Source organism: Crocuta crocuta, unplaced genomic scaffold, assembly GCF_008692635.1.
Source record: "Crocuta crocuta isolate KB4526 unplaced genomic scaffold, BGI_CrCroc_1.0 scaffold352, whole genome shotgun sequence".
Taxonomy (NCBI): Eukaryota; Metazoa; Chordata; class Mammalia; order Carnivora; family Hyaenidae; genus Crocuta; species Crocuta crocuta.
The window spans coordinates 1,758,648-1,783,561 of NW_027532169.1; the positions used below are offsets into that span (position 1 = coordinate 1,758,648).

Sequence of the window (24,914 nt, forward strand, 5' to 3'; positions counted from 1 at the left end):
GCTGGGGACTCCTGGCACAGAGGCATATGCACAAGTACTACTGAGCCCTTTAAATTGCAATCTTTTTACGTACTTTCTTTTCAAGCTCAGTTTATTTTCAAAATCTAAAAATTGCCTCCCCTTCATTACATCAGGCTTTAAAAGGCAGAGAGAAGGAAAGAAAACTACAGAAAAATGAAGTGTTTGCCTTAAATACATTCCTTAATACAAATCTGGTGGCCACGGTGCATCATTTCTACAACCACTCCCAAAAGCCACAATGCTAGTAATTTCTACATCAAATGAAGCCACTCTTTTTAAAATAACCCATCACGCTTCTTTCCTACCATCCTTCCATGCTTTCAACTTATATTTTAAGATTATCAATAATTTTTTTAAAGGTAAAGATATATTACCAATCTGACTGCTTCTTTCATTTCTTCTGAAGCAATTGCCAAGATTTCTGTAGTAGGATTGAAGGTCAGAGAAGTAACACCTGTAACCAAGTTCATTATAGCCTTTATCGGCTTTGGGTTTGTTTCTTGGAGACAAGAATCTTGATTGTATATGTTTACCACTCCACAATTAGAACTGCAAAGAGAAAAGAGAATACAACAGATTAAAAAACAAGCAAAAGGGCTTTCGCAACCTAAGTGACTACAGATTGAACCGCACAAACTGACATCTGCAGGAGTTGTGCGGTATGGGGTCACAAAGAGACCAGGGCTGGGGAGTGCACCCCAGGACAACCACTAGACACACTACCGATTCCACTACAGTCTTGCTAAACTCTTGTTAAGTCTGACAGCTTTTCAGCTACGAGCTAGAAAACCCAAGTAAGCACAGACTCTCCATTATTCATTCCTTCAATAAATACTTATTGAATGTAAACTTCATGCCAGGCATCAGAGCTAAGTGCCTGGGATGCAAAGGTGAATAAGAGAGACCAAGCCTGCCACTGCCCCTGGAGTGTACGGCTGACCTAACGTGCAAAAGTGTGCCTGAGAGCTGTCCCCCCAGCCCCTGCCGAGAGCTCCTCCTTTTTCATTCTATCGTATTTGTGGGAACTGTCAAAACGGTGCCGAGCAGCAGCTGTCACAGCAGGTCTCTTGGTTCTGCTCTTCCAGGAATATCTGCAGTCAAGAATTACGGAAGTGATCGTGCACTCGTGAGTTTACAGAAATGTTTACCAGCAATGTCCAATACTCATAAAAAGTAAATCCTGATGACCTTACCATTAACAGAATCATTCATCAACATGGTGTTTTTGTTTTTTTTATTAAAGTTTATTTACTTTGAGAGAGCAAGCATGAGAGAGAATGAGAGCAGGGCAGGAGCAGAGAGAGGGAGAGAATCCCAAGCAGGCTCCAAACTGTCAGAACAGAGCCAGACTTGGGGTTCAAGCTCACAATCTGTGACATCAGGACCTGAGCCGAAATCCAGAGCTAGACACTTAACCAACTGAGCCACCCAGGCACTGCAGGACAAGAACTTTCAGGGAAAGTTTTTGACCTTGGTGTTGAGATGATCTCCTGTTACAGGTACCATGATTTATAAGGAACAAGGATAAGGGACTTGTAATACATAGATATTTAATTCAAACTTCATTAGCAAATGCAGTACAAATCCAAAAGATGTAAGAGATAAAGCCTCAAAGTCACAAGGGTGACACAACACATGCATTCCACGAAGTGTGTTCTCATTCCACCAAACACGTACCGACTGCCTACAATGAACCTGACACAATGTGTGAACAAGACCAATTCAGTTCACACACAAGGTTCTGAGCCTGAAATGATGGCCAACCACACAAACAGTATGTTAGCGCTTTCGAGTATTCAAATTCCTTACATACACATCTTCTTGCTGGATTCAGGAGAGCTAACTGAGTGTGGTCCACGCTAACCACTCAAGAGACACCACATATAGCCTCGGTTTATTTTTGTTACGGACTCCACTAAAATTCCTATGATGAAACCTTATTAGGAGGTGGGGCCTGTGGGAGGTGATTAGGTCATGACAGCGAAGCCCTCATGAATGGGACAGAGCCCCCATAAAAGAGACCCCAGGAAGACTTCTCCCTCTTTCCATGCGAGGGCACAAGAAATTGGCCATCTGCAACCTGGAAGAGGGTCTTCACCAGAACCCAGTGACGCTGGCACTCTGACCTCAGACTCCTAGTCTCCAGGAATGTAAGAAATAAATGTCTGCTACCTAGTCTATGGGTCTTTACCATGACAACCCAAACTAAGACAAAGTTCCTCTTTTCCTTGTTCGTATTTTTGACTGAGATCAAAATATCTATTCATTTTACTTATTTTATGCCAAATCTCTTTTCTTGCTGAAAATTAATTTACAGCTAAACCCAACTTAATCAAGGACACAGTTATAATCCATATGGCTCTCTTCTAAATATCAATTTTAGATCACACCTTACCATCATGAACATCAGAGCCTCCTTATATATTGCCTATTCATTCTTATTTGACTATTGCTTAAATTTATGGAACAAAAATGGCACACATTAACCATTTTGATGTATGGAAACTTACAGTGGTATTTCTGCTAAAAGACTATAACTAATTCTAATATGCCACTGAGAGTGGTTAGTATTTACTGAATGAGAGCTGTATGTCCAAACGTATGCAATACAGGAATATAGAATATCAAAAGAAATTTATCCTAGAAAAAAAAATATACCTGCATAAAATAGCCAGAAATACAAGAGGATATAACACATCACACTAAGCTCTATATGTGACCCAGAACCTCGAAGACAGGACAAATCAGTATGAGGCGAAGCTGCAGCCAGACGAGGCTGTGCGAGACAGACAGGACTTGAGCTGGGGAAGGAGGACATTAAGTTAAAAAACAGAACAGGGGCGCCTGGGTGGCTTAGTCGGTTTAAGCATCCGACTTTCCTTAGGTCATGATCTCGTGGTTTGTGGGTTCGAGCCCCGCGTCGGGCTCTGTGCTGACTGCCAGCTCAGAGCCTGGAGCCTGTTTCAGAGTCTGTCACTCCCTCTCTCTCTGACCCTCCCCTGCTCACGCTGTCTCTCTCTCCTAGAAATAAATAAAAGAAAAAAACAAAAACAAAAACAAAAAACCAAGGTATCATAGAAAAGGGGAAGAACAGAAACAGAGAAATAAGCATGCTTACTAGCTTACCCCCGAACTCTTAACTAAAGAAACAGACTGTTACCCTTCCACCCACCACCAGAGCTGACTGGCTAGAAGCAAGTTCCTGAACCAGAGGCGGCCAACCCATTAGCAGATCAGCACCCAGAGTCCTGGCACACAGAAATCTCCACAAATGGGAATGGTGGCAACTAGCCACATCAATGTTTGTCTTACGAATTAGGACTGGGATAGTGTGTGGTGGTGGTGGTGGTGGTGGTAGCTGTCAAAGCTAAAAAGACATATAGAGAGGGGCACCTGGGTGGCTCAGTCAGTTAAGCGTCTGATTTTGGCTCAGGTCATGGTCTGTAGGTTCATGAGTTCGAGCCCCACGTCAGGCTCTCTGGTGTCAGCACACAGAGTCTGCTTCAGATCCTCTGTTCCGCTCTCTCCCTGCTCCTACCCTGCTCTCTCTTAAAGATAAACATTAAAAAAAAAGACATACAGAAAGAGCAAACAGGGGCCACAAATAAATTAGTATAATGAGCAAGAAGAAATCGTAAGGTAGACAGGAGTTACTAACCAGGGACAGTTATGCCCCCGAGGTGGCGGGGAGGGGGAAGGAATCTGGCAATGTCTGGAGACATTTTAATTGTCACAACTAGGGGGACACCATAGCCACGGATGTCCTGCAGAACTTAAAGCAAACAGGTTGAACACAAAACTCAAATGCTCTCCTCTGTTGAATTCTCTAAGGCTGAACTCAACTGATTTTATTCTCATCCTCACTAACCCTTTCTCCATGGGCTCTTAACCCCAGGTTCTATTTGCTACCTGGCTCTAATGTCTCACTCACTTATTTACTGCCACGGACCACCCATCTTCTATCACGTCCAAATCAGCATCTTTATGCCACACCACACTTCTAACTGCTCGTGGACACAAATGGCACCTCTCTCGACACCACTCCCCCCTCCATACAAGTCCACTCTTCTGGCCTCTCAGGCCTGCAGCCTGAGAGTGCTACTGCTTCTCTCCCACCCCAATGTCCTAAGCAGCCATGACATACATCACAAACATCACTGCCTGTCTCTCACATATCCCCACTCCTACGTCCTCAATGACTGCCCCACCTGGGTTATGTCAACGACCTCAAGGCTCCCTGTACATCTGCTGCCCCACCAAAGGCTGTCATGGGAATTATCTACTTCAAACCCTAAAATTCAGATGTGATCACGATTCTCCTCTACGGAGAAACCCTTGGTGGTTTTTCTTTCCACTCAATATAATGTCCACACTTTTCAACACAGTGTAAGTTTCCCCTCTTGCATTCCTTTGCAGCCTAAGCCCTCAGGAGTCATCCATCTGCATTCCACTCAGAATCCAAACTGGAACTTTCTCACCTACATACACTTCCTTTCCACCTCCTGCCATGCCTTTCTCTGAACCCTACCTGGCCCTCAAGTGCTTAGCTCAAGTGCCAATACCTACAATACCTCTAACGATGACCCTTACAACAGCCTTCACCATTCCTTAGTCTTTTCTTTTTTTGAGAGAGAGACAGTGCAAGTGAACAAGGGGCAGAGGGAGAGAGAATCCCATGAGGGGGAGAGGGGGAGAAAAGCAGGGCTCAAGCTCACCCAATGTGGGATTCAAATTCATGAACCATGAGATGAAGACCTGAGCTGAAGTCAGATGTTTAACAACTAAGCCAACCGAGCGCCCCTATTCCTTACACTCTTAAGAAACACTATCTCAACTGCAGACCTCATCATGACTTGTCTGTGAACAGATACATGGGTACATGTGTCCCCACCTGGGACCACCACCTACCTCACAATCCCTAGCTAAGTGGCAAATGTTTTTATAAATGAGAAAACCAAGGCAGAAACACATCATCGAATAAAACAGGTTTTTCTCACATTGTAAAACAACTATGTCCTAAAGATTCTCTAGACGAGGTAAAATGAAACCCAATGGGAGTGTTAACTCCAGGCCCTATATCCTAATGAATTTCATATTTTTCTGGAGTCCTGAATTATCCGGGGAGTGGCAGTGTAGAAGATGACTGAACTGGAAACCAGACAAGCTGCATTCCAGACCCAGCTCTGCCAATAATCAGGTTAACGAGTAACAACCAATAAAGATTAAAGTCATCCAACGCTTGGACCTGTGTCCTTATCAATATAAAGACTAGACTGGACAAGCACTCTCTACACCCTTCTGTGATGATGGAAATGCTTGGTATCTGCACCGTCCAATATGGAAGCCACTAGATACATGCGGCTACTGAACACTTAAAATGTGGCTAGCGTCACGTCACTAAGGAACAAATTTTTATTTTAATTAACTTAATTTAACTAGCCACTAGCCATGTGGCCTAGTGGATACTGTGATGGACATGCAGGAATAGACTACAGCACAAAGATGAAAGAAAAACTTTTATTTAGCTTTAAGTTACAGAAGACTAACTCCCACATTCTCCAAACCCAGAGAGGTTACTGAAATCACAAAAATCCTGAAGCAAGTCTTAAGCTAAGGGTTTAAAATCCAGATTTAAGAAGGAGAAACAGCAAGCCAAGGTACATTCAGAGACTTAAAGAGATAAAAGATAAAGCTATGTAAAAGCTGACGCACAGAATGGTTGAAGCCAATTTTCCAAAGGGATTATATATATGGCACAAAAGGATTCATTCTCAAGACAAACTAGACTGTAAATTTTCTTCTTGTGAGATTTCTTAATTTACAAAACTCCTAGTAACTGTACCTTTTTATATTTAAAAACACGAACACAGAGAGGTACACCTTAAAAAAAAAAAGGCAGTAGAGTGGTTAAGTGCTCAGGGTTTGCAGCCAGATGTGGACTGTAAGATCGCCTTTACCACTTGCTATGTGTATGATCTTAACCAAGTAACTTAACGCAGTGCCTTGCCTTCCCCACCTGTAAAGTGGAGATAATAGTGCCTATACTGTGAAGTAGGAAATGAGAATGTTTATGTATGAAAAATATATATACACATACATACACATATATAGTTAACATATACGCACATATAGCGTACACGTATAACTACATACAGAAAACAACAATCCGTGGCACATGGTAAATGCTGGGAAATAAAACTGCTGATAAGGGGCCCCTGGGTGGCTCAGTCGATTAAGCGTCTGACTCTTGATTTCATGAAGTCATGACCTCTTGGTTTGGGAGTTTGAGCCCCCAGTCAGGCTGTGTGCTAACAGCACGAAGCCTGTTGGGGATCCTCTCTCTCTCTCTCTCTCTCTCTCTCTCTCTCTCTGCCCCTCCCCTGCTCATGCTTGCTCTCAAAATAAATAAACTTAAAAAAATCTGCTGATAAATCTTTTTATCGTAGGGATTATTCAAAGTTTGAAACTACTTAAATGGGAACCATAATAAAAAGACAATTTTGTGTATTTCTAAGAAGCTGATGAAAACTAGAGTCAACAAATCTCTAATCACCTGATAGGACTTTGATCTGAAAATACAAAAATAGGTATTTCTGTAGCATTCGCCTAAAATTCTCCAAATGCAAAGATTGCAAAGTGGTTCGGAGCTTGCACTACTAGAAAGGCAGGCCCCTGAGCTAGCGATCTGTGCCGTAGCTGCAACAGGAGACACCGGCAACTTCTTCAGGGTAAGCACAGAAAACAAAACAAACCAAAGGAGACTCTCCAAGTCACCTTACGAGGTCATGTGAATGTGGTGAGCTACCTTCTGAGGTCCTAAGGGCCTCCACACACCAAGGCCATCACAACTCTTTCCCACTCTTCCACATACAGTGCTTTGTACAAAGTGCACATTCAGGGGCGCCTGGGTGGCTTAGTCGGTTAAGTGTCCGACTTTCGCTTAGGTCATGATCTCGCGGTTCGTGGGTTCGAGCCCCGCGTCGGGCTCTGTGCTGACTGCCAGCTCAGAGCCTGGAGCCTGTTTCAGTCAGTGACTCCCTCTCTCTCTGACCCTCCCCTGCTCACGCTGTCTCTCTCTCCTAGAAATTAAAAAAAAAAAAAAAAAAGTGCACATTCATATGTCTGTTTCTTTTTTTACTGACGGACTTCCAGACCAGCTAGGAAGTCACGGAACACTATTGCATTTACAGAAGATGCAGCCAAGGTACGACTGACTTCACAACAGATCCCAGCCAGGGGAGCGAGAGAGGCGCTGCACCTCAAAACGTAAGACCACAGGCCTCCAGACCCAACTCTGCCCCTGACTTTGATGGTCTCTTACAGAACCACTGGTCCCTGTCTGTAGAAGGAAGGCCAGTCCAGAGGTCTCCCAAAGACATTCTCACATTGATGTTGCATGACTTAACATTAAAACTTTCTAAAAGTATACAACATTCCTTATGTTAACAGATGCATTAAAAAATGATAATATAAATGAAAAGAGATCTCTATTTACAAGATACTTAGTTTCCCTAATGCCCTATCAGAGCAAACTGCAAACGAAGCATCTACTTTCTGTCAGGTCACTGAATGAGGAGAATTAATAGATAAAAAAGGATGAGTTTTTAGAATCAAAGGAGTTAATTCCTAACAGCAGGGGTCAAGGCAGAGGAGTATCACACCAGTACTAGGAGGAGGAGGGAGAGGGCAGCAGAGGGCAGAGAGAAGAGGAGAGAGGCAGAGATGGAAAGAAAGGGGACAGACCCAACTGCTGGCTCCACCTCTCCTGCCTCTGGCGTCTCCATACCAATAGCTCTTCCCCACATCCCTAATAACCTCAGAAATTCCTCCAATGAGGTTAAGGCCTTTCTTTACAATAAAAACCTAATAATGTTCTTGGACCAAGCACATCAGAATTCCATTACACTGAAGGCAATTAAAGTCAAATGAGTTTAAACCAGTATTAGATTCTTTCCTGTTTGGGTCCTTTAAAGGGCCCAATCAATAAAATAATAAAAGTGGTTCAAAAAAGAGAGGCAAACTCTGGAGAACAGTATAGAGGTTCCTCAGAAAGTTCAAAACAGAACTACCCTATGATCCAACAATCGCACTAGTAGGTATTTATCCAAAAGATACAAAAATACAGATTCAAAGGGGTACATGTACCACAATGTTTATAGCAGCATTATCAACAACAACCAAACTATGGAAAGAGCCCAAATGTCCATCAACTGATAAATGGATTAGAAGATGTGGTGTGGGGCGCCTGGGTGGCTCAGTCAGCTAAGCATCTGACTTCAGCTCAAGGTAACACGTCATCTCACGGTTTGCAAGTTCAAGCCCCGTATCAGGCTCTCTGTTATCAGTACAGAGCCAGAGAGCCCATTGGATCCTCTGCTCCTGTCTCTCTGCCACTCCCCTGCACGCTCACTCTCTCACTCGCTCTCTCTCCCTAAAATAAATAAAACATTAAGAGAAAAAGGTGTGGTGTATATATACGTGTGTGTGTGTACACATAAATATATAATCAAATATTACTCAGCCATTAAAAAGAATGAAAACTTGCCATTTGCAACGATGTGAATGGAACTAGAGTGTATTCTGCTAAGTGAAACAAGTCAGTCAGGGAAAAACAGATACCCTATGATTTCACTCATATGTGGAATTTAAGAAACAAAACAGATGACTATATGGGAAGGGGGAAAGAGAGAGGGAAACAAACCATGACTTTTTTTTAAATTAACTAATTTATTTTTGAGAAAGAGCAAATGAGAGCGGGTCACAGAGAGGAGACAGAGGATCTCAAGCAGACTCCCCACTGCCAGCACAGAGCCTGATACAGGCTCAATATTATGGACTGTAAGATCATGACCTGAGCCGAAATCCAGAGTCAGATACTTAACTGACTGAGCCACCAGGCGCCCTAAACCATCAGACTCTGAAAGACAGAGAACAAACCGAGGGCTGATGGAGGGACGTCAAGCTGAGGGCTGACTGGCACTGAGGAGGGCACTTGTGATGAGCACTGGGCATTGTATGTAGGTGATGAATCACTGAATTCTACTCCTGAAAACAGTATCACACTGTATGTATGTTAACTAAGTAGAATTTAAATAAAAATTGGAAAAGAAAGAAAAGAGGCAAGGATCGGAAAAAGACTTAACTTCACAAATTTAAGTTAAGGTCATTTCTGGGGAGTTCTGCTTAAAATGACTCAAAATTAGTTTCAGCGCTGGTCTTCATTCTAAAGGAGCTTCACTCATTCCCAGAAGCTCTGCTCCCCACCGATTGCTGCCACAGCACACACACTGCAAACATGGGGCTCACACCGACAGAGTCCTCCCTACAGGTGGGTCGTCTGGTGGTCACTAGGGAGGACCCAGGACAGGGAGGGGCCTTTGTCAAGGCCTTTATTTTGGTGGGGTCACCAAGCTCCACAGCCTGGTCCCACTTTCCTTTCCTCCAGGCCCCAAAGGTTGTAGCTGACCAATTTTCAAATGATGGTCAGGATGTTCCCCAATTTTAACCCTGAAGGAGGGAATGAAGGGAAAAAAGAGTGGAGATATGCTGTGCTTCCAGATGGCAAGAGCCACTTCATCTCTCATCCCCCCAGGGACGGTCTGACTCAAGCTGTGTCCAGTCTAAGAAAGTCATAAAAATCCACTGTCAGAGGCTCTAAAGTTACAGGTGCTGATAAGTGAGTAGTTTGGTAGGTAAGATGATTTACAAACACAGAAAAGATATATCCAATGCCTCCTTCCTACCCCCCATGCAGCTTTAGAATCAAGTAGAAGAATACAGCCACCTTTCCCCCAGGGTAATAACCATTTTTTTCCAATGATAACACAACAGCATGCTCTAGATGGTATTTTCAAAGTTTCTACATTATTAACAAATAGTATTTCTAAGGAACATATATTTGGTTTACACCACTAGCCAGACCAAGAAAAATAAGCCTTAAATATCTTTAACTTACTCTGTGTCCTCATCAATGGCAAAAAAATCGAAAGCAGCAAGAAGAAAACTTGATGTGATTATATCAAATATTAAAAAAACTACAATGACCCAAGGTAGTGCAATACTTCTTTGTTAAAGAGCTGATAAACCACCATTACTAACCACTGCATTTAAGATGATAAAATGCAAAAAAGAACTGGGTTTGCTGATTTTCTATTACTGAACAGTGTATAAACAGAACACTTAAGCACCACGCAGTATATTCAACTCTTTAATATTTTCTCATCACGCAGTATATTCAATTCTTTAATATTTTCTCATTAGCATACTGTGATAAAGGTTACAAGAACCTCTCTTTACTTACCCACAAGCCACATACTGTCCATTCCTAGACGCAGCAATGCTTAATCCATATAAACTGCCTTCATCAATGAATCTGTTAAGGCACTTTCTAGAGTTCACATCCCAAACATAAACTTCCCCATCGCCTGAACAAAAGAGCCGAAAAGGGTTTGGTTAATTTGGCTTTAAACCTGAAAGCCAAGTGAACTGGCCATTCATTCTTAGCCCCTCTTTTATAGTACAAGGGGCTACAAACAAAAACTCCCTATAAATGTCCTTGGTCTGGAAAACTGGCTAAAAAAATAAAAAAGCATTCTTTGTATACATTTCTACATGTAGAAAATACATCCTCAAACAGCCATTGATAAACAGTATCTTTAAGTTTAGAATGAAAACCACAAAGTCTTGGTTTGAGTTGAGCTTTCAGAAAGAACTTCTACATTTCACTCAGATGAATTATTAGAGCAAAAATTTGAAAAAACAAAAACCAAAATACTCATCATCAGTTCCAACATCCATCAATAGGCAGAGCACCTACATGTGTGGGGAGGTGATTAATGTACCAAACTGATGATGATGGTAACTGTGGAAGAGGTGGAGAATGAACTGATCCAGACCACAAGGAATTTATGACTTAGAATACATACAGCTTAGCTATTACCAAGTCATTTAAATAATAAGGGACACTAAGTATGAGAAGTGAGCACAAATAGTTCAGAGAAAGAAGAATGTTGGGTAAGATCAGGGAGGATGTTAAACCTGAAGAGAACACAAATATCTTCGTGACAGAAATGACCATCGGGGCACCTGGCTGGCTCAGTCAGAAGAGCATGCAACTCCTGATCTTGGGGATTGTGAGTCTGAGCCCCATGCTGGGTAAAAAAATTACTAAAAAAAATAGTTTTGGACTATTGCCAAAATCAGTCCTTCTTTTTCCTCTCTCCTATAAATATGCAATACCGATGATGACTCTTTTCCTCACACCCATTTACAGATTTTTTAAAAAATCTTTATTTTTTTGGAGGGGAGGGACAAAGAGAGGGACAGACAATCCAAACAGACTCTGCACTGAGAGCAGAGAGCCCAATGTGGGGGGCTGAATCCACGAACTGCAAGATCATGACCTGACCTGAAGTCAGATGCTCAACCAACTGAGCCACCCAGGCACCCCGTGTACAGATTTCTATAATGACCCTACACTCATTCTCAAAAGCAGCTCCTCACTCACCCATTTCATCTCTGCCTTTTCTGTGGACATTGCGTTAAAGTTCAGTTTTCAATACTCTTCTCCCAATGAGAATTCAATTAATCTCACAGTTTCAACTATATCCTTGACAAAGGTTTCCCAGGCTGGCATAAAGGTTTAGATTAGGCAGTAGTAAAATATATTTGGAAAAACTGAATAGGGTCAAACATGAAATTCTTTGTATCTACCTGTACAGTAGGTAATGTTACAATAAAGGAAAGCAAATAAAGATTAGCCCAGCTAGCAATACACTAAAATGGAAAGAGAAGTGATTAATGGCAGGAAAGTCATCTAGATGTTAACAAAGCTGGACTTTTGATTACCGCCGCCGCCCCCCCTCCCCCCCCGGNGAAAATAAGACCTCCACAGTCATGACCAAATCTGTAAATATTTTACATCTGAAACCAATTTGCTTATCAAATTTCAGTATCTCTGACCCTCCACCTCTTCTCCCCCATTCTGGCCCTCCCAGAATCCAAGGGCCACTGCACTACGAACATCACTCTGAACCAGTATTTATTCTTCACCTCTCATGAAACCTATCACTATAATAGTTGATTTAAAAAGTACAAATGTGAGTGTGAGTAATTCAACTTTGTGAAAGTTTGATTCTAGGACAAAAACAGAACATGGCAAAAAACACGAATACACACTTTTCCAAAGACAACACCCAGATGGCTAACAGACACATGAAAAGATGCTTAACATCACTCATCATCAGGGAAATTCAAATGAAAACCACAATAAAATGTCCCCTCACAGTTGTCAGAATGGCTAAAATTAACAACACAGGAACCAAAAGATGTTGGTGAGGAAGGAGAGAAAGGGGAACCCTCTTACAATACTGGTAGGAACACAAACTGGTGCGGCCACTCTGGAAAACAGTGTGGAGGTTCCTCAAGAAACTAAAATTAGAATTACCCTACAATCCAGCAATTACACTATTAGGTATTTACTCAAAGGTTACAAAAACACAGATTTGAAGGGGTGCACGCACCCTAATGTTTACAGCAGCATTATCAACAATAGCCAAACTATGGAGAGAGCCCAAATGTCCACTGACTGATGAATAAAGATATGGTGTGTGTGTGTATAAATATATATATGCGTATCAATATACATACACACGCACACACACAGGAATATTACTCAGCCATCAAAAAGAATGAAATCTTGCCATTTGCAATGACACGGACAGAGCTAGAAGATATTATGCTAAGTGAAATAAGTGAACTGGATAAAGACAAATACCATCTGATTTCACTCATATGTGGAAGTTAAGAAACAGATGAACATATGGGAAGGGGGAGGAAAAGACGAAAACCAACCACAAGAGAGTCTTAATGAGAGAGAGCTATGGGTTGACAGAGGGAGGTGGCTGGGGGATGGGTTAGATGGGGATGAGTACTAAGGAGAGCACTTGTGATGGGCACTGGGTGGTGCACAGAAGTGATGAATCACTGAATTCTACTCCTGAAACCAATACTGCACTGCATGTTAACAGACAATAAATTTTTTAAAAAAGGAAAAAAGAAACAGAACAAAAATTAAATAGAAATTAATGCCAATGTTAATCCTTTTTTTAAAAAGAACCTTTTAAAACTTTTTAATCCAGTTATAAATCAGGCAGATGTACTGTCCGGCCTGGTGACTCCAGTTAATAACACAGTACCACATATTTGAAAGCTACGGAGAGTAGATCTTCAAAGTTCTTGCCACGAGAAAAAAATTGTTAACTATGTGTGGTGAAAGATAACTACTTACTGTGGTACTCATACCGCAACATATATAAATGTCAAATCATCATGTTGCACACCTGATTTAATGTTATATGTCAATTACACCTCAAAAAAAAAAAAAAGAAAAGAAAAGAAAAAGAAACCCAAAAAAACCTAACACTATGTTATCAAGTGCTCCTAGCTGAGGTATAGCAAAAATTCTGCAAAAAAGTCCCACAGAGATTACAGAAGTACTGACGTGGACACTCCGACGCTTCCCCTTACCCAGCAGCACGAGCCACACTGAGATTAGGATGGCCCCTTAGATCATGTGGGAAAGGGAGGGAGAGCCGGAGAAGGCACAGGACGACCAGAAAGGCAGAAGAGCGAGAAAGTGCAAGATTAGTCTGTCAAGGATGACAGTTAGCCAACTGCACCACAGAAATGTCAGAGGGTGAGATATAAATTGTTTTCAGTCAATTATGAAGAACATTCAAGACAAGTGAAAAGGTACTGCTGAAAGAAAAAAGGTGATGATTCTAAGCAACTTCCAAAAAGAAATGAAGTCTGAGAATGAATGTTTTAAAAAAGCATTTTCTTCCCATCTTTTCCGCAAACATGTCAACACATGGTTAAACGGTTAGCCTCTGTTGTTTTTTTTTTTTAAGCTAATTGATTTATTTTGAGAGCAACAGAGATGGAGTGCACGTGCACAAGTGGGGAACAGAGAGGGGCAGAGAATCCCAAGCAGGCTCTGCACTGTCAGTGTGAACCATGAAATCATGACCTGAGCCGAAATTAAGGGTCAGACACTTAACTGACTGAGCCCCTTAGGCACCCCAGCCCCTCACTGTTAACATGTTAGCATGTTAAATGTGTAGCCTTCACTATCACTAGTTAGTAAAAAGAAGGCAAATGGGGGGGGGGGGCACCTGCGTGGCTCAGTTAAGCGTCCAACTTCAGCTCAGGTCATGATCTCACCGTTCGTGGGTTCGAGCCCCGCATCAGGCTCTGTGCTTACATATCCGATCCTGGAGCCTGCTTCAGATTCTGTGTCTCCTTCTCTCTGTGCCCCTCCCCTCCTGTGCTTTCACTCTCTCTCGCTCTCTCTCAAAAATAAAAATAAACATTACAAAAAAAATTTTTTTAAAGAGGGCAAAGTAATGACAAATTCTAAAAACAAAAGTTACTTTCTTACTAACATAAAAAAGTCCAAAATCAAGCACTATTTTTGGTTAAATTTGAAATATAAACATACCCAAATCTTCAAAAATGCTTTAGACGATGTCAATTAACCCACCTGAAGACGCATATATTTTCTTACTATCTGAAGAGAATGTGGATGCTGCAACCCTTCCATTAATTTTCATGCTACCAATCAGTTCTTTAGTCTGAAAAAACAACAAACATTACTTATCAAATTGTGAGGAGGTACACAGAAGAATCACGGTGGGAATAAAAACAATCTAGGTCTGTTTTGTTGTACCTATTTGACTTTGTTTTTTTTCCCTATAGTCAAAAGTTCTCCCCAAGTCCCACTGTTGCCCTCTGCTGGAGACGATTCAAGACCATCCCGACACTAACATCTTATTCTAGAAGAACAGACAACCACCAATAAGCACTCACCTTCATTGACAGCAAATGAAGGTATCCAGCGACACCATTTATCAGCAGGAAGGACCCATCTGGAGAGACTTCAAAGCTCCTCACTATCTTCTCTTTCAAACCTAAGAAAGGAGATGAATCAGTAAGGATTAATAGGATTTTCAGTAACATCTTTCAATGGCAACTGAGAGTTCCGTACCTTTTAAAATAACAATGTGTCTCAATTAAAAAGAAAAAAAAAAGCTAGGCTCAAACTCTGAAAAGTCTGACTCCACGCATCAATGAGTATGACCCAGTATAAAGTCATTACAAAGCGCTTACTTTCCTTCTCTGTCTTGGCTAACATTCACCATCTGAACGCCAGGCCAGAGATTCAGCTCTCCAAACAACTAACATACCAACTAATTTTCAAATGTACATGGTGACATCTGTAATTAACGAAAAGGATAAACTACACTTTTTTGTCACAAAGCTCATTACCAGAAGAGAAAGACATGGCGAGAGATTGCTAAAACATACTAACATATAAATACTTGTTGCCCACCTACTAAACATCTCATGATGAAGGAGAGTCTAGTCCTTAATTTTGTGGATCCAAAAAGGAAAGAAAAGAGAAAACCATGAAGTGTCAGTGTATTCAAGGGTCAATCAGCTTCTCAAAATGTGAGTCAGGTAAGGAAACGACATGAGCTAAGTATATAAACCAGAAAGTCAACGTACTTATTTACAAAGGGGCATGTTCCTTTTCCATGCCTAAAACGCTAAGACTGACCATATAAGAGGCTCTCCGACAAGACTGCTTAGTGAGGAAACTTATTAAAAAACTGCCTAGGGGCGCCTGGGTGGCTTAGTCGGTTCAGCGTCCAACTTTCTCTTAGGTCATGATCTCGCGGTTCGTGGGTTCGAGCCCCGCGTCGGGCTCTGTGCTGACTGCCAGCTCAGAGCCTGGAGCCTGTTTCAGAGTCTGTGCCTCCCTCTCTCTCTGACCCTCCCCTGCTCACGCTGTCTCTCTCTCTCCTAGAAATAAATAAAAATATTTAAAAAAAAAAACAAAAAAACCTTGCCTAATAAAAAGGATACATAAAGCATAGGTACAACTGGAGGAAGAGAAGCAACTGGCCAGGGGGATGGAGTGGAGTAGACATTTTATGTCCACTCTTTCCTATGTACTTGATTTTTTTTTTTAATGTATTTTTTTTATTTATTTCTAGGAGAGAGAGAGAGAGACAGCGTGNATGACCTAAGTGAAAGTCTGACGCTTAACCAACTAAGCCACCCGATTTTTGTACCATTCGAACATACTGGTTGGTCAAAAAGAAAAAAAAATTAAAAAAATGTTTGGGGTGCCTGGGTGACTCGATTGAGCGTCCAACTCGATTTTGGCTCAGGTCATGAACCTACAGTTGTGGGATTGACCCTCACATCAGGCTGTATGCTGAGCATGGAGCCTGCTTGAGAGTCTCTTTCTCCCTCTGCCCCTCTCACCGGCTCACGCTTTCTCTCTCTCTCTAAAATAAATAAAATGAAAAAAAAAAAGAAAAGAAAAGATTTTAAGTTGCTAAATTAAAACATTAACCAAATTGCGGGGCGCCTGGGTGACTCAGTGGGTTAAGCATCCGACTTTGGCTCAGGTCATGATCCCGCAGTTCGTGGGTTCGAGCCCCACATCAGGCTCTGTGCTGACGCTAGCTCAGAGCCTGGAGCCTGTTTCAGATTCTGTATCTCCCTCTCTCTGACCCTCCCCTGTTCACGCTGTCTCTCTTTCAGAAATAAATAAAACATAAAAAAAATTTTTTTTTTAAAAAGGAAACATTAACCAAATTGGGGCCCCTGGGTGGCTCAGTTAGTTAAGCATCTGACTTCGGCTCAGGTCATGATCTCACGTCAGGCTCTGTACTGACAACTCAGAATATGGAGCCTGCTTTGGACTCTGTCTCATTCTCTCTCTGCCCCTCCCCCACTTGTGCTCTGTTTCTGCCTCTCAAAAATAAATATAAAAAAATTTTTTTAATTTTAAACATTAATCATAATAAGTAAATTTAGAAAAATCTAGTGAAGAGCCCTTGTGCCCCCAGCAGAAAATGCTGGTTAAGGCTGCTCCCACACACCACTTCTATCCTTCTAACAGCCTGTCCGAGAAGGCTTACAGTCCTCCTGACGGTGTCTCCCACTCTAGTCCCGCCCCACAGGCCGTGCCCTGTAGTCCTCGATGGAAATCAATCCAGACACATATCCAATTGCTGGGGTTACTCCTGCCAGGGATGACCAGCCTCCTGAACTATGAACCTGTTCCTATCTAGGGCCGTCTCATCCCCAATTCTGGGCAACCCTTAGGTTCTGACTACAGTATACAGAAAGAGCTGCAAACATAAGGAAAGCACCAGTACACGATGAAACTGGGAAGGAAGCTGGTTCTAGCAGTTTGCGGCTGCGGCTGGGACCCCTGACCCCCAGACCCAATCCTACTGACACAGAGCTGGGCGGAAGACATGCAAGAGGAAACTAAAAAGCCTACAGGTGGGGACCAAGTGACCATGGAGGGATACGGACGGCACACATATCACCAGAGCAACAGGGAACAAAGTTCCCTCACACTGTGCAGAGAAACCCAGTGTGGCAAAGTGCCAGGGGGCTCATTGCATAGGTGGCTAGAAGACTGTACGCATTTAGCCTAAGTAAGCTTGCTGTTCTGAGGAAATTCAGGAGAGGGGAGTGTTTTCCAGAAGGAAATACCAGACTTATAAACAAGTAAGGACAGGTAGTTACTTTAGCAATTAATTGGAAAACTAAGACAGATAACTATATTTTCATCCAAAACTTATAGTATACTAGTTATATGTATGCGGTATTTTATTCTTAACCTCAAAAAGGTGATAATAAAAGCGAATATCAATACTGCAATTGCTTCTTACAAATGGTGAACCTTCCAAATAGAAACCAGATAAAATTTATAATATGGCCTTGAGAAAGAAGATATAATGCCTTAAAGGTGTCAGATACACATCGTTTTACAGATCTGTGAATGAGATTTTTAGTTCAACTAATGAGCAATTGATACGAAAAGGAACAGCCAATTTCCACAGGATGGAAAGTGGACTTTGCTGTGATCTGTCATCAGACAGACTGTATGCTGCTCCTCACAATAGCGGCAGGTACCGTTGACTGAGCATTTACCATGTGGCAGGTGCTAAATTAGGAGCTTATAAAAAATTATCTCTTGAACAAACTGAAGGTTACAGGAGGTGCGGCGGGGCAGGGGTGATATAGGTGATAGGGATTAAGACATGCACCTGGGAGGAGCACAGGACACTGTATGGAATTGTTGAATCACTGTATTGTACACCTGAAACTAATATAACACAGTATGTTAACTGGAATCAAAATAAAAACAAAACAAAAAAGAAATTAAAAAATAAAAAATTACCTCTTTTAATACTTAAGACCCTCGAATTCACAGAAAGAGAAAACCAGGCTCAGGTATCACCACACCATAGTGCCTATAGTCAAAATGGCTACCTGACCAACTAATTAAATTCCCAAATCGTCAAATTCCTTATGTGTTTACCTGGAACAAAATCTCTCTCATAACAACTGTCCTTCTAAATGACTCAACAGAAACTGTTTCTGGAATCTGAACTAGTAATCTGGGTTCTCAACATTTTCGTGTGTCACTCTGGTGAAGCATACAGTCCCTCTCTCTAAATAATAGTTGTTCAAAACTTTCATAACTGAAGGAAATGTTAAACTTCACTTATAGGTTGGTGAAAATAAACATGTATTGTTTTTCCCATCTGACTTTGCACGCCCCTGAATTTTAGCAGAGAATTTTTGAGTCTGTGGACCCCACATTATAAACCCCATCGGGTTACTGAAACAAATTATCAATTCAAAATTCTTCAGAATGCACCAATTCTGTATTCGTCATTTTTCAAACTGGCATTTAAGACAATGAGTTTGGGGCGCCTGGGTGGCTCAGTCAGTTAAGCGTCTGACTTCAGCTCAGGTCATGATCTCACAGTTTGGGAGTCCAAGCCCCGTGTCAGGCTTTGTGTTAACAACTCAGAGCCTGGAGCCGGCTTCAGATTCTGTATCTCCCTCTCTCTCTGCCCCTCTCCCCTACTCTCACACTCTTTTTCTCTCTCTCAAAAATAAACATTAAAAAAATTATAATAAAAGACAATGAAAGAGTTGACACATGTATAAGTTTGCATATTCTAACCAGTCAGAGATTTTTCCAATTCTAACGTCCTTAATTTCTTGAGTTAATTTAGTTTTATAGTAAAGGACTGAGAAGAGTGTTCAAAAACCAACCCTACAAAAAGAAATACGTTTATCATTATCACCATTATCGCCAAGTTATGCTTACTGAAAGAAGAGAAGAGGAAATATTGAGAGGGAAAGATAAATGCCACATCTTAGAAGAAAGTTGGTGGTCAGGTACACACGCCTGCCCACCAGCAGATCCATAGTAAACATCACTAACTACATCTGCCAGGGAAGAGGGGTGTTCGGCTGCCTGTTCGACAGAAATCTTACCTCTCACTTGATGCACAGGAATTAACTTGCCAGCCAACATATCATAGACATAAAGAACCTTGCTGTGGATACTTGTGGCTAAAACCTCTTCTCCATTAGCACTAAAACAAGCCTTATAGATTGGAAACTTTTCCAAATAGATGCTCTGGATTTTAGGATTTGTTTTTCCATCAACCTATGAGGAAATGCAAAACATTCCTTTTGGTTATTTCCACAGACTCTGTATCCTGAGAGTCAATTAATACTTCTCACCGGAAGTTCTTCATGTAAAAATGCATACCTGAAACAGCGACACAGCATTATCCAGAGAAGCAACCATCACAACCTGTGCGCGAGGATGGAACTGCACAGACGAGATCTTGGCAGCAGTGGGACGTTCTGCGTTAGCGTGTTGACAGTTCTTCATCTGTGGAAAAATAAAGCTGGAATTTTATCAATTCAAACAGGTTAACATTATCTTCTTTAAAGTGTGGAGGGAAAACATTATAACAGAGCTTATAATGTAGAAGCAAGTACGCTGGAGTGGTAACCTGAAGACCCCAGCTCTACTACTAACTAGCAAGTGGTTCTACCATACAATATCCATTTTTACCATCTTTCAAATGAGGGGATGAAATCGTTACAGTCTTAGAGCACCAGGATATAGTCATTTCCTCACGCTATACCCATATAGGCTAGGAGGCTTTGAATTCCAGGGATATTTTACTTAAAACTGTTACTCTAGCGTCTTCACAATCATGGCACAAAATAAGAGGCACTATGCAATCGTCCCCATGGTTCTATGGTTGGCATGGATAGCTTACGTTCTCCTCTTACCATACATGGTTCCTAGTTTAAAGCAACGATGATCTTGGGGTGCCCAGGTGACTCAGTCAGTTAAGTGTCTGACTCTTGATTTCAGCTCAGGTCATGTTCTTATGGTTCCTGAGTTCAAGCCCTGCATCAAGCTCTGTGCTGTCAGCTTAGGATTCTCTCTCCCCCCCCGACCACCCTCTCCGCCCCTCCCTTGCTAGCTCTTTCTCTCAAAATAATTAAACATTTTTTTTAAAACTCAATTATATAAAAAATAAAGTGATCACTATACGGATGTTTTCTTTGTGACAAATGAAGTTAGATTTTTATGATAACTGCATTTTCAGTGGAGGTAAATGTACCCTATGAAGAGCTGAATGAACCATCTTCACACTGTGGGGGGAAAACACAATCTCTGTCTCCCAGTGATTTGCCATAATAGGGTTCCCTACCTCAACTAAAGCATGCCACCATTTTATAATGGGGAAAAATATCTATGGCGGAGACAGATCTGGTCACTTAACAGATATTTAACTTGATCGTTGTGTTGGGTAGGCATTCAGTACCAGAATGAACAAGTCAAATACAGTGATGAGTTAGAAACTAACTAACATGCACCACTTCGGAGGAGCTAGCCAGGAATGATCTAAGTGTCATCCAACCAGAAAGGTACAAATGGGTTGGCCACTCGCAGTGTTTAAAGAAGAGACACACAGAAAGAAGAGCAAAAGCTGTGAAGCAAAAAAGTACTCGCATGTTCAAGAAACAGAAAGAAGGCCTAGGGAACTTAGGTAGGGAATAAGGGGAAAACTTCTGAGATGAAGTTTCAGATGGAGGCAGATGTGAGATTATGGAAGGCAGTACAGACGTGATAAAGAACTCAGAAGTTTTCAAAAAGCAATGAAAAGTGACAAGACTGAGGTTTTACTTTTAGAAGACCCCTGTGGCTACTACTAAAGAAAGAACAGGAAGAATACAGTTGAAGTGAGAAACCAGTCGTGCAGCTACTGCAGGGCATGGGGTAAGAGAGGACAGCAGCAGGAACCAAGCTAGAGCCCGTGCAAATGAAGAGAACCCCAAAAGGAGAAATCAGATACAACAGCCAAAAGATCCCTGAGGATAGAATTTAATTCTTGACCACTTCTGCAAAACAAAATTAAACGACAGCAACACACTTAATCCGACAGATAACACAAATCCATACATTTGTAATCAGGAAGTATACTGGGTTTCAGAGGTAATTAGCGGCAGAGGCCCAACTTCCCTAACTCTCACCTTTAAGATTCCTTTAGGAAGAGAGGTCGATGTGGATACGAAATTCCCAGTCCTTTGCAACAAATCATCTTCATCCTCTTCACTTTCATCTAAGTCAAACAAACCCACAAGGCTGGTCTTTAGAATCAATGAGATGGCCAGTACCTTCCATAAACATCTGTATTTCAAACTTCAACTCCCCCCTCCCCCCACTCCAGCTTCCAACCTCCATCATTTTATTTAAGCTGCAATTTATTAGTAAAACAGCAAAATAAATTTGAGGGCGGGGGGATGACAGAGAGTTCAATATATATGGTTAAAATAAAAGCCTGGCTCAGGAATGAAAGATAAACATTCACAGACAGGAACTAAAACAGGATGGAAAAAAATAAAAGTTAAAGTATTTAATTAAAAAACAACAATTCATAATTAAGGCCAAATTGGCAATAAGGTAGACAGCAGATCTAGCTTAACTCACATGAAAAAGGATTAGCACTTTTCGTTATATGAGAGATCAAGGTCAGCAAACTGTGTATCAGAACTTCAAAGAGGGCTAACGGCTGCTTTTCTCCTGATGTGTCTGGCAAAGAGAGCCAAGAAGCTGAGCGGTATTTCCAAAACACTCATGGGGATGAGGGCAAAACCAGTACGAGAAGCCCTCTGAGGTTCTGAGGGGAGTCTAGTAAACCACCAGGCTTCAGGCAGGGGCCATACAAGGCCACATACACCAAGGATTAAGGGTGAAATTAAAGAATTATAAGAAAATCCTCCATAAACTGAAACACAGCTTTGAATTCTTACCACCTCTCACTGGAGATGGTGTGGGATTGCTAGTGCCCCTCACCCAGCCTCTACCCAGACACAAAACTACGCATTCTCTGGAGACAGAGATCCTTACCCTCTTATTAAACAATACTATTTTCTTTACACACAGTGTCCAACACTCAATGAAATATAATGAGGTCAATAATGACAATGTAAGGTAATTTGAATGAAAACCTAAGGAATAACAGACAGTCTCCACAGGAGATCTAGATAACAGTTTTTCAGACGTTAACTTTTTTTTTTTAATGTTTTATTTATTTCAGAGAGAGAGAGAGCACAAGCAGGGGAGGGTCAGAGAGAGAGATCGAGAGAGAGACAACAGAATCCGAAGCAGGCTCCAGGCTCTGAGCTAGCTGTCAGCACAGACCCCGACGTGGGGCTCAAACCGACAAACCGTGAGATCATGACCTGGGTTGAAGTTGGACACTTAACCGACTGAGCCACTCAGGCGCCCCCAGACATAAACCTTTAAAAGGGTATGTTTAGTATGCTCAAGAACAATAAAAGACAAAATTCAGACTTGAACCAGAGAAATAGACTATTAAAAAAAGAACCAAAAGCAAACTTTACAACTAAAACATACAGTAGTTAAAATTAAAATTTTATGCGTGTTTTTTAATAATGCATAAAAATTAGATGGAAGGACAATCAGTAGTCTGGAAAACGGATCAGAAAAAATATCCAGACTAAAGTACAGAAGGCAAAAAGGACAAAAAAATGCAGGAAGCCCCCCCCTTACAAATTATATTAAAGAAATAAAAACATTTAACATACGTATAATCCCACATCAGGCTCTGTGCTGACAACCAGCTCAGAGCCTGGAGCCTGCTTCAGATTCTGTGTCTCCCTCTCTCTCTGACCCTCCCCTGCTCATGCTGTGTCTCTTTCTCGCTCTCTCTCAGAAATAAAAACATTTAAAAATAAAATAAATAAAATTTTAAAAAGTACTTCTCTTAAGAGAGAGCGTGTGCACAAGGGGGCAACAGTGTGGGGGAGGGTAGTGCAGAGAGAGGGAATCTCATGCAGGCTCCACGCTGTCAGTACAGAGGCCAACTCAGGGCTTGAACTGATAAACCATGAGATCATGACCTGAGCTGCAGAGTCAGACGTTCAACCGAATGAAACACCCAGGTGCCCCAAAATTGGAAAAAAATTCTAACAATTAGTTCTTAAAGAGGAAGAAACAGTCCAGTAAAGAGCACATTATCTGACATGTTGAAGAAGAGACAAAATCTAACAGATGTTGTAGAAAAGATTCTTGTTGTGGATAAAGTCAGGCTACACCACTAAGATTCCTTCGATTCTGAAAGCACCTGGCTGGAAACAAGAACGTAAATTCTGACTTGACAACAGACTGAGTCTTCTAACAGAATCACACAGGAAGCTGCTTCTTTATATGGGCTCCCTATACTGGAGTATCCTGAGGACTGGACGCCGGGGGTGGGAAGGAGGGAGGGAGAGGTGGTGGGAATCCAATTGGAGCTCATCAGAAATCGAGGATGCTAAGGAAAAAGCTCCTACGTTATGTGCGTGGATATACTCTGGACTCCCTAAAGGATTTCCTAAGTCAATTCCAAGTCTAAAATGTGTAACTCCAAGCACACAACTCAAATCTTGGTAAGCCATCCCTATTTGTAATATCTAAATTCAAGGATCCAAAGAGGAGAACGCAGTTATGGTCCAAACCAAACTTAAAACCTGGAGTTGAAAAATAGATTTTTACAGAGGGACTAATCATCTGGAGCTGACCTGACATGTGTTCCCTACGTACCCCATTTCCTGGCAGACAGCTAGATTGGCTGCCAGCGTCTTCAGAAGGGGCTCTTTCCTTAATACCATAACACAATATAGTTCTGTTGAAAATGAAACATCATAAAATTCATCCATTACCGTCCGTACCACAAAGAACATGCAGTTAAGTCTTACGCTACTGCAGAAAGGCTTCCCTCAGAGAAATGGTAGACTTCAAAACCAGACATTTAAAGGGGTTTGAAAAAAAAAAAGACATTGGAAACACCAGGTTTTAACGAGCCCCATGAGAAAGTTCAAATAACAGATCAGGAACAGAGATGTATTTACTAACTCAAAAAGAGATATCAATACTCACCATCTGAAGATGTTTTCCGCTTATTAGTCTCTGCCCAAGCAGGTACTCCCCCCATGGCATGCTGGAATCTAAGCAAAAATATAAAAATGAAATTTTGTGCTAATAAATGTTCATAGAGCTTGAGAGATTTAAATGGTATAGATTAGCTTACCCGGGAGAGAGTGTACAGAATCTTTGCCAAGGAAATTATTATCTGTAAGAACAGAAGGGCTACTCACACTATAGTCCCAACTTGCTCATGTGAGAAACTTCCGTGAACCTCTACCCATACAAACCAGCTTTGGATATAGGACACCTGGACACGTATTTGTTACTTAATTTTGTCTAATCACAGGGTTGCTCACTTGCTCATATCAATGCATCTCAGATCTTGGGACTAGGTAAGAACTCTGTGTGATTATAAACCAATGCTACAGAAATAGAGTGCTTGACAAAACACACCTGAAAGAAAATGACCAGTTGGTAAGAATATACAAAACACAATCTCCTATCCTCTGAATAAAACTGGAGCATTTCACGGAAAAAGTAAGCT

The 24,914-nt window shown here is 41.5% G+C and overlaps 1 protein-coding gene across 1 annotated transcript in view; it reads right to left on the bottom strand.

Annotated features, from left to right (window-relative positions):
- Positions 1-24,914, bottom strand: part of UTP18 (UTP18 small subunit processome component) — a 38,002-nt gene that overhangs the window by 7,100 nt on the left and 5,988 nt on the right. The window contains exons 5-12 of the mRNA XM_077776853.1: positions 24,383-24,450; positions 21,472-21,560; positions 19,685-19,810; positions 19,405-19,579; positions 14,890-14,990; positions 14,564-14,654; positions 10,322-10,445; positions 396-570 (exon numbers count right to left, since the gene is read on the bottom strand). Coding sequence (XP_077632979.1) covers positions 396-570; positions 10,322-10,445; positions 14,564-14,654; positions 14,890-14,990; positions 19,405-19,579; positions 19,685-19,810; positions 21,472-21,560; positions 24,383-24,450 — 949 coding nt within the window. The remainder of the gene's footprint in view (positions 1-395; positions 571-10,321; positions 10,446-14,563; positions 14,655-14,889; positions 14,991-19,404; positions 19,580-19,684; positions 19,811-21,471; positions 21,561-24,382; positions 24,451-24,914) is intronic.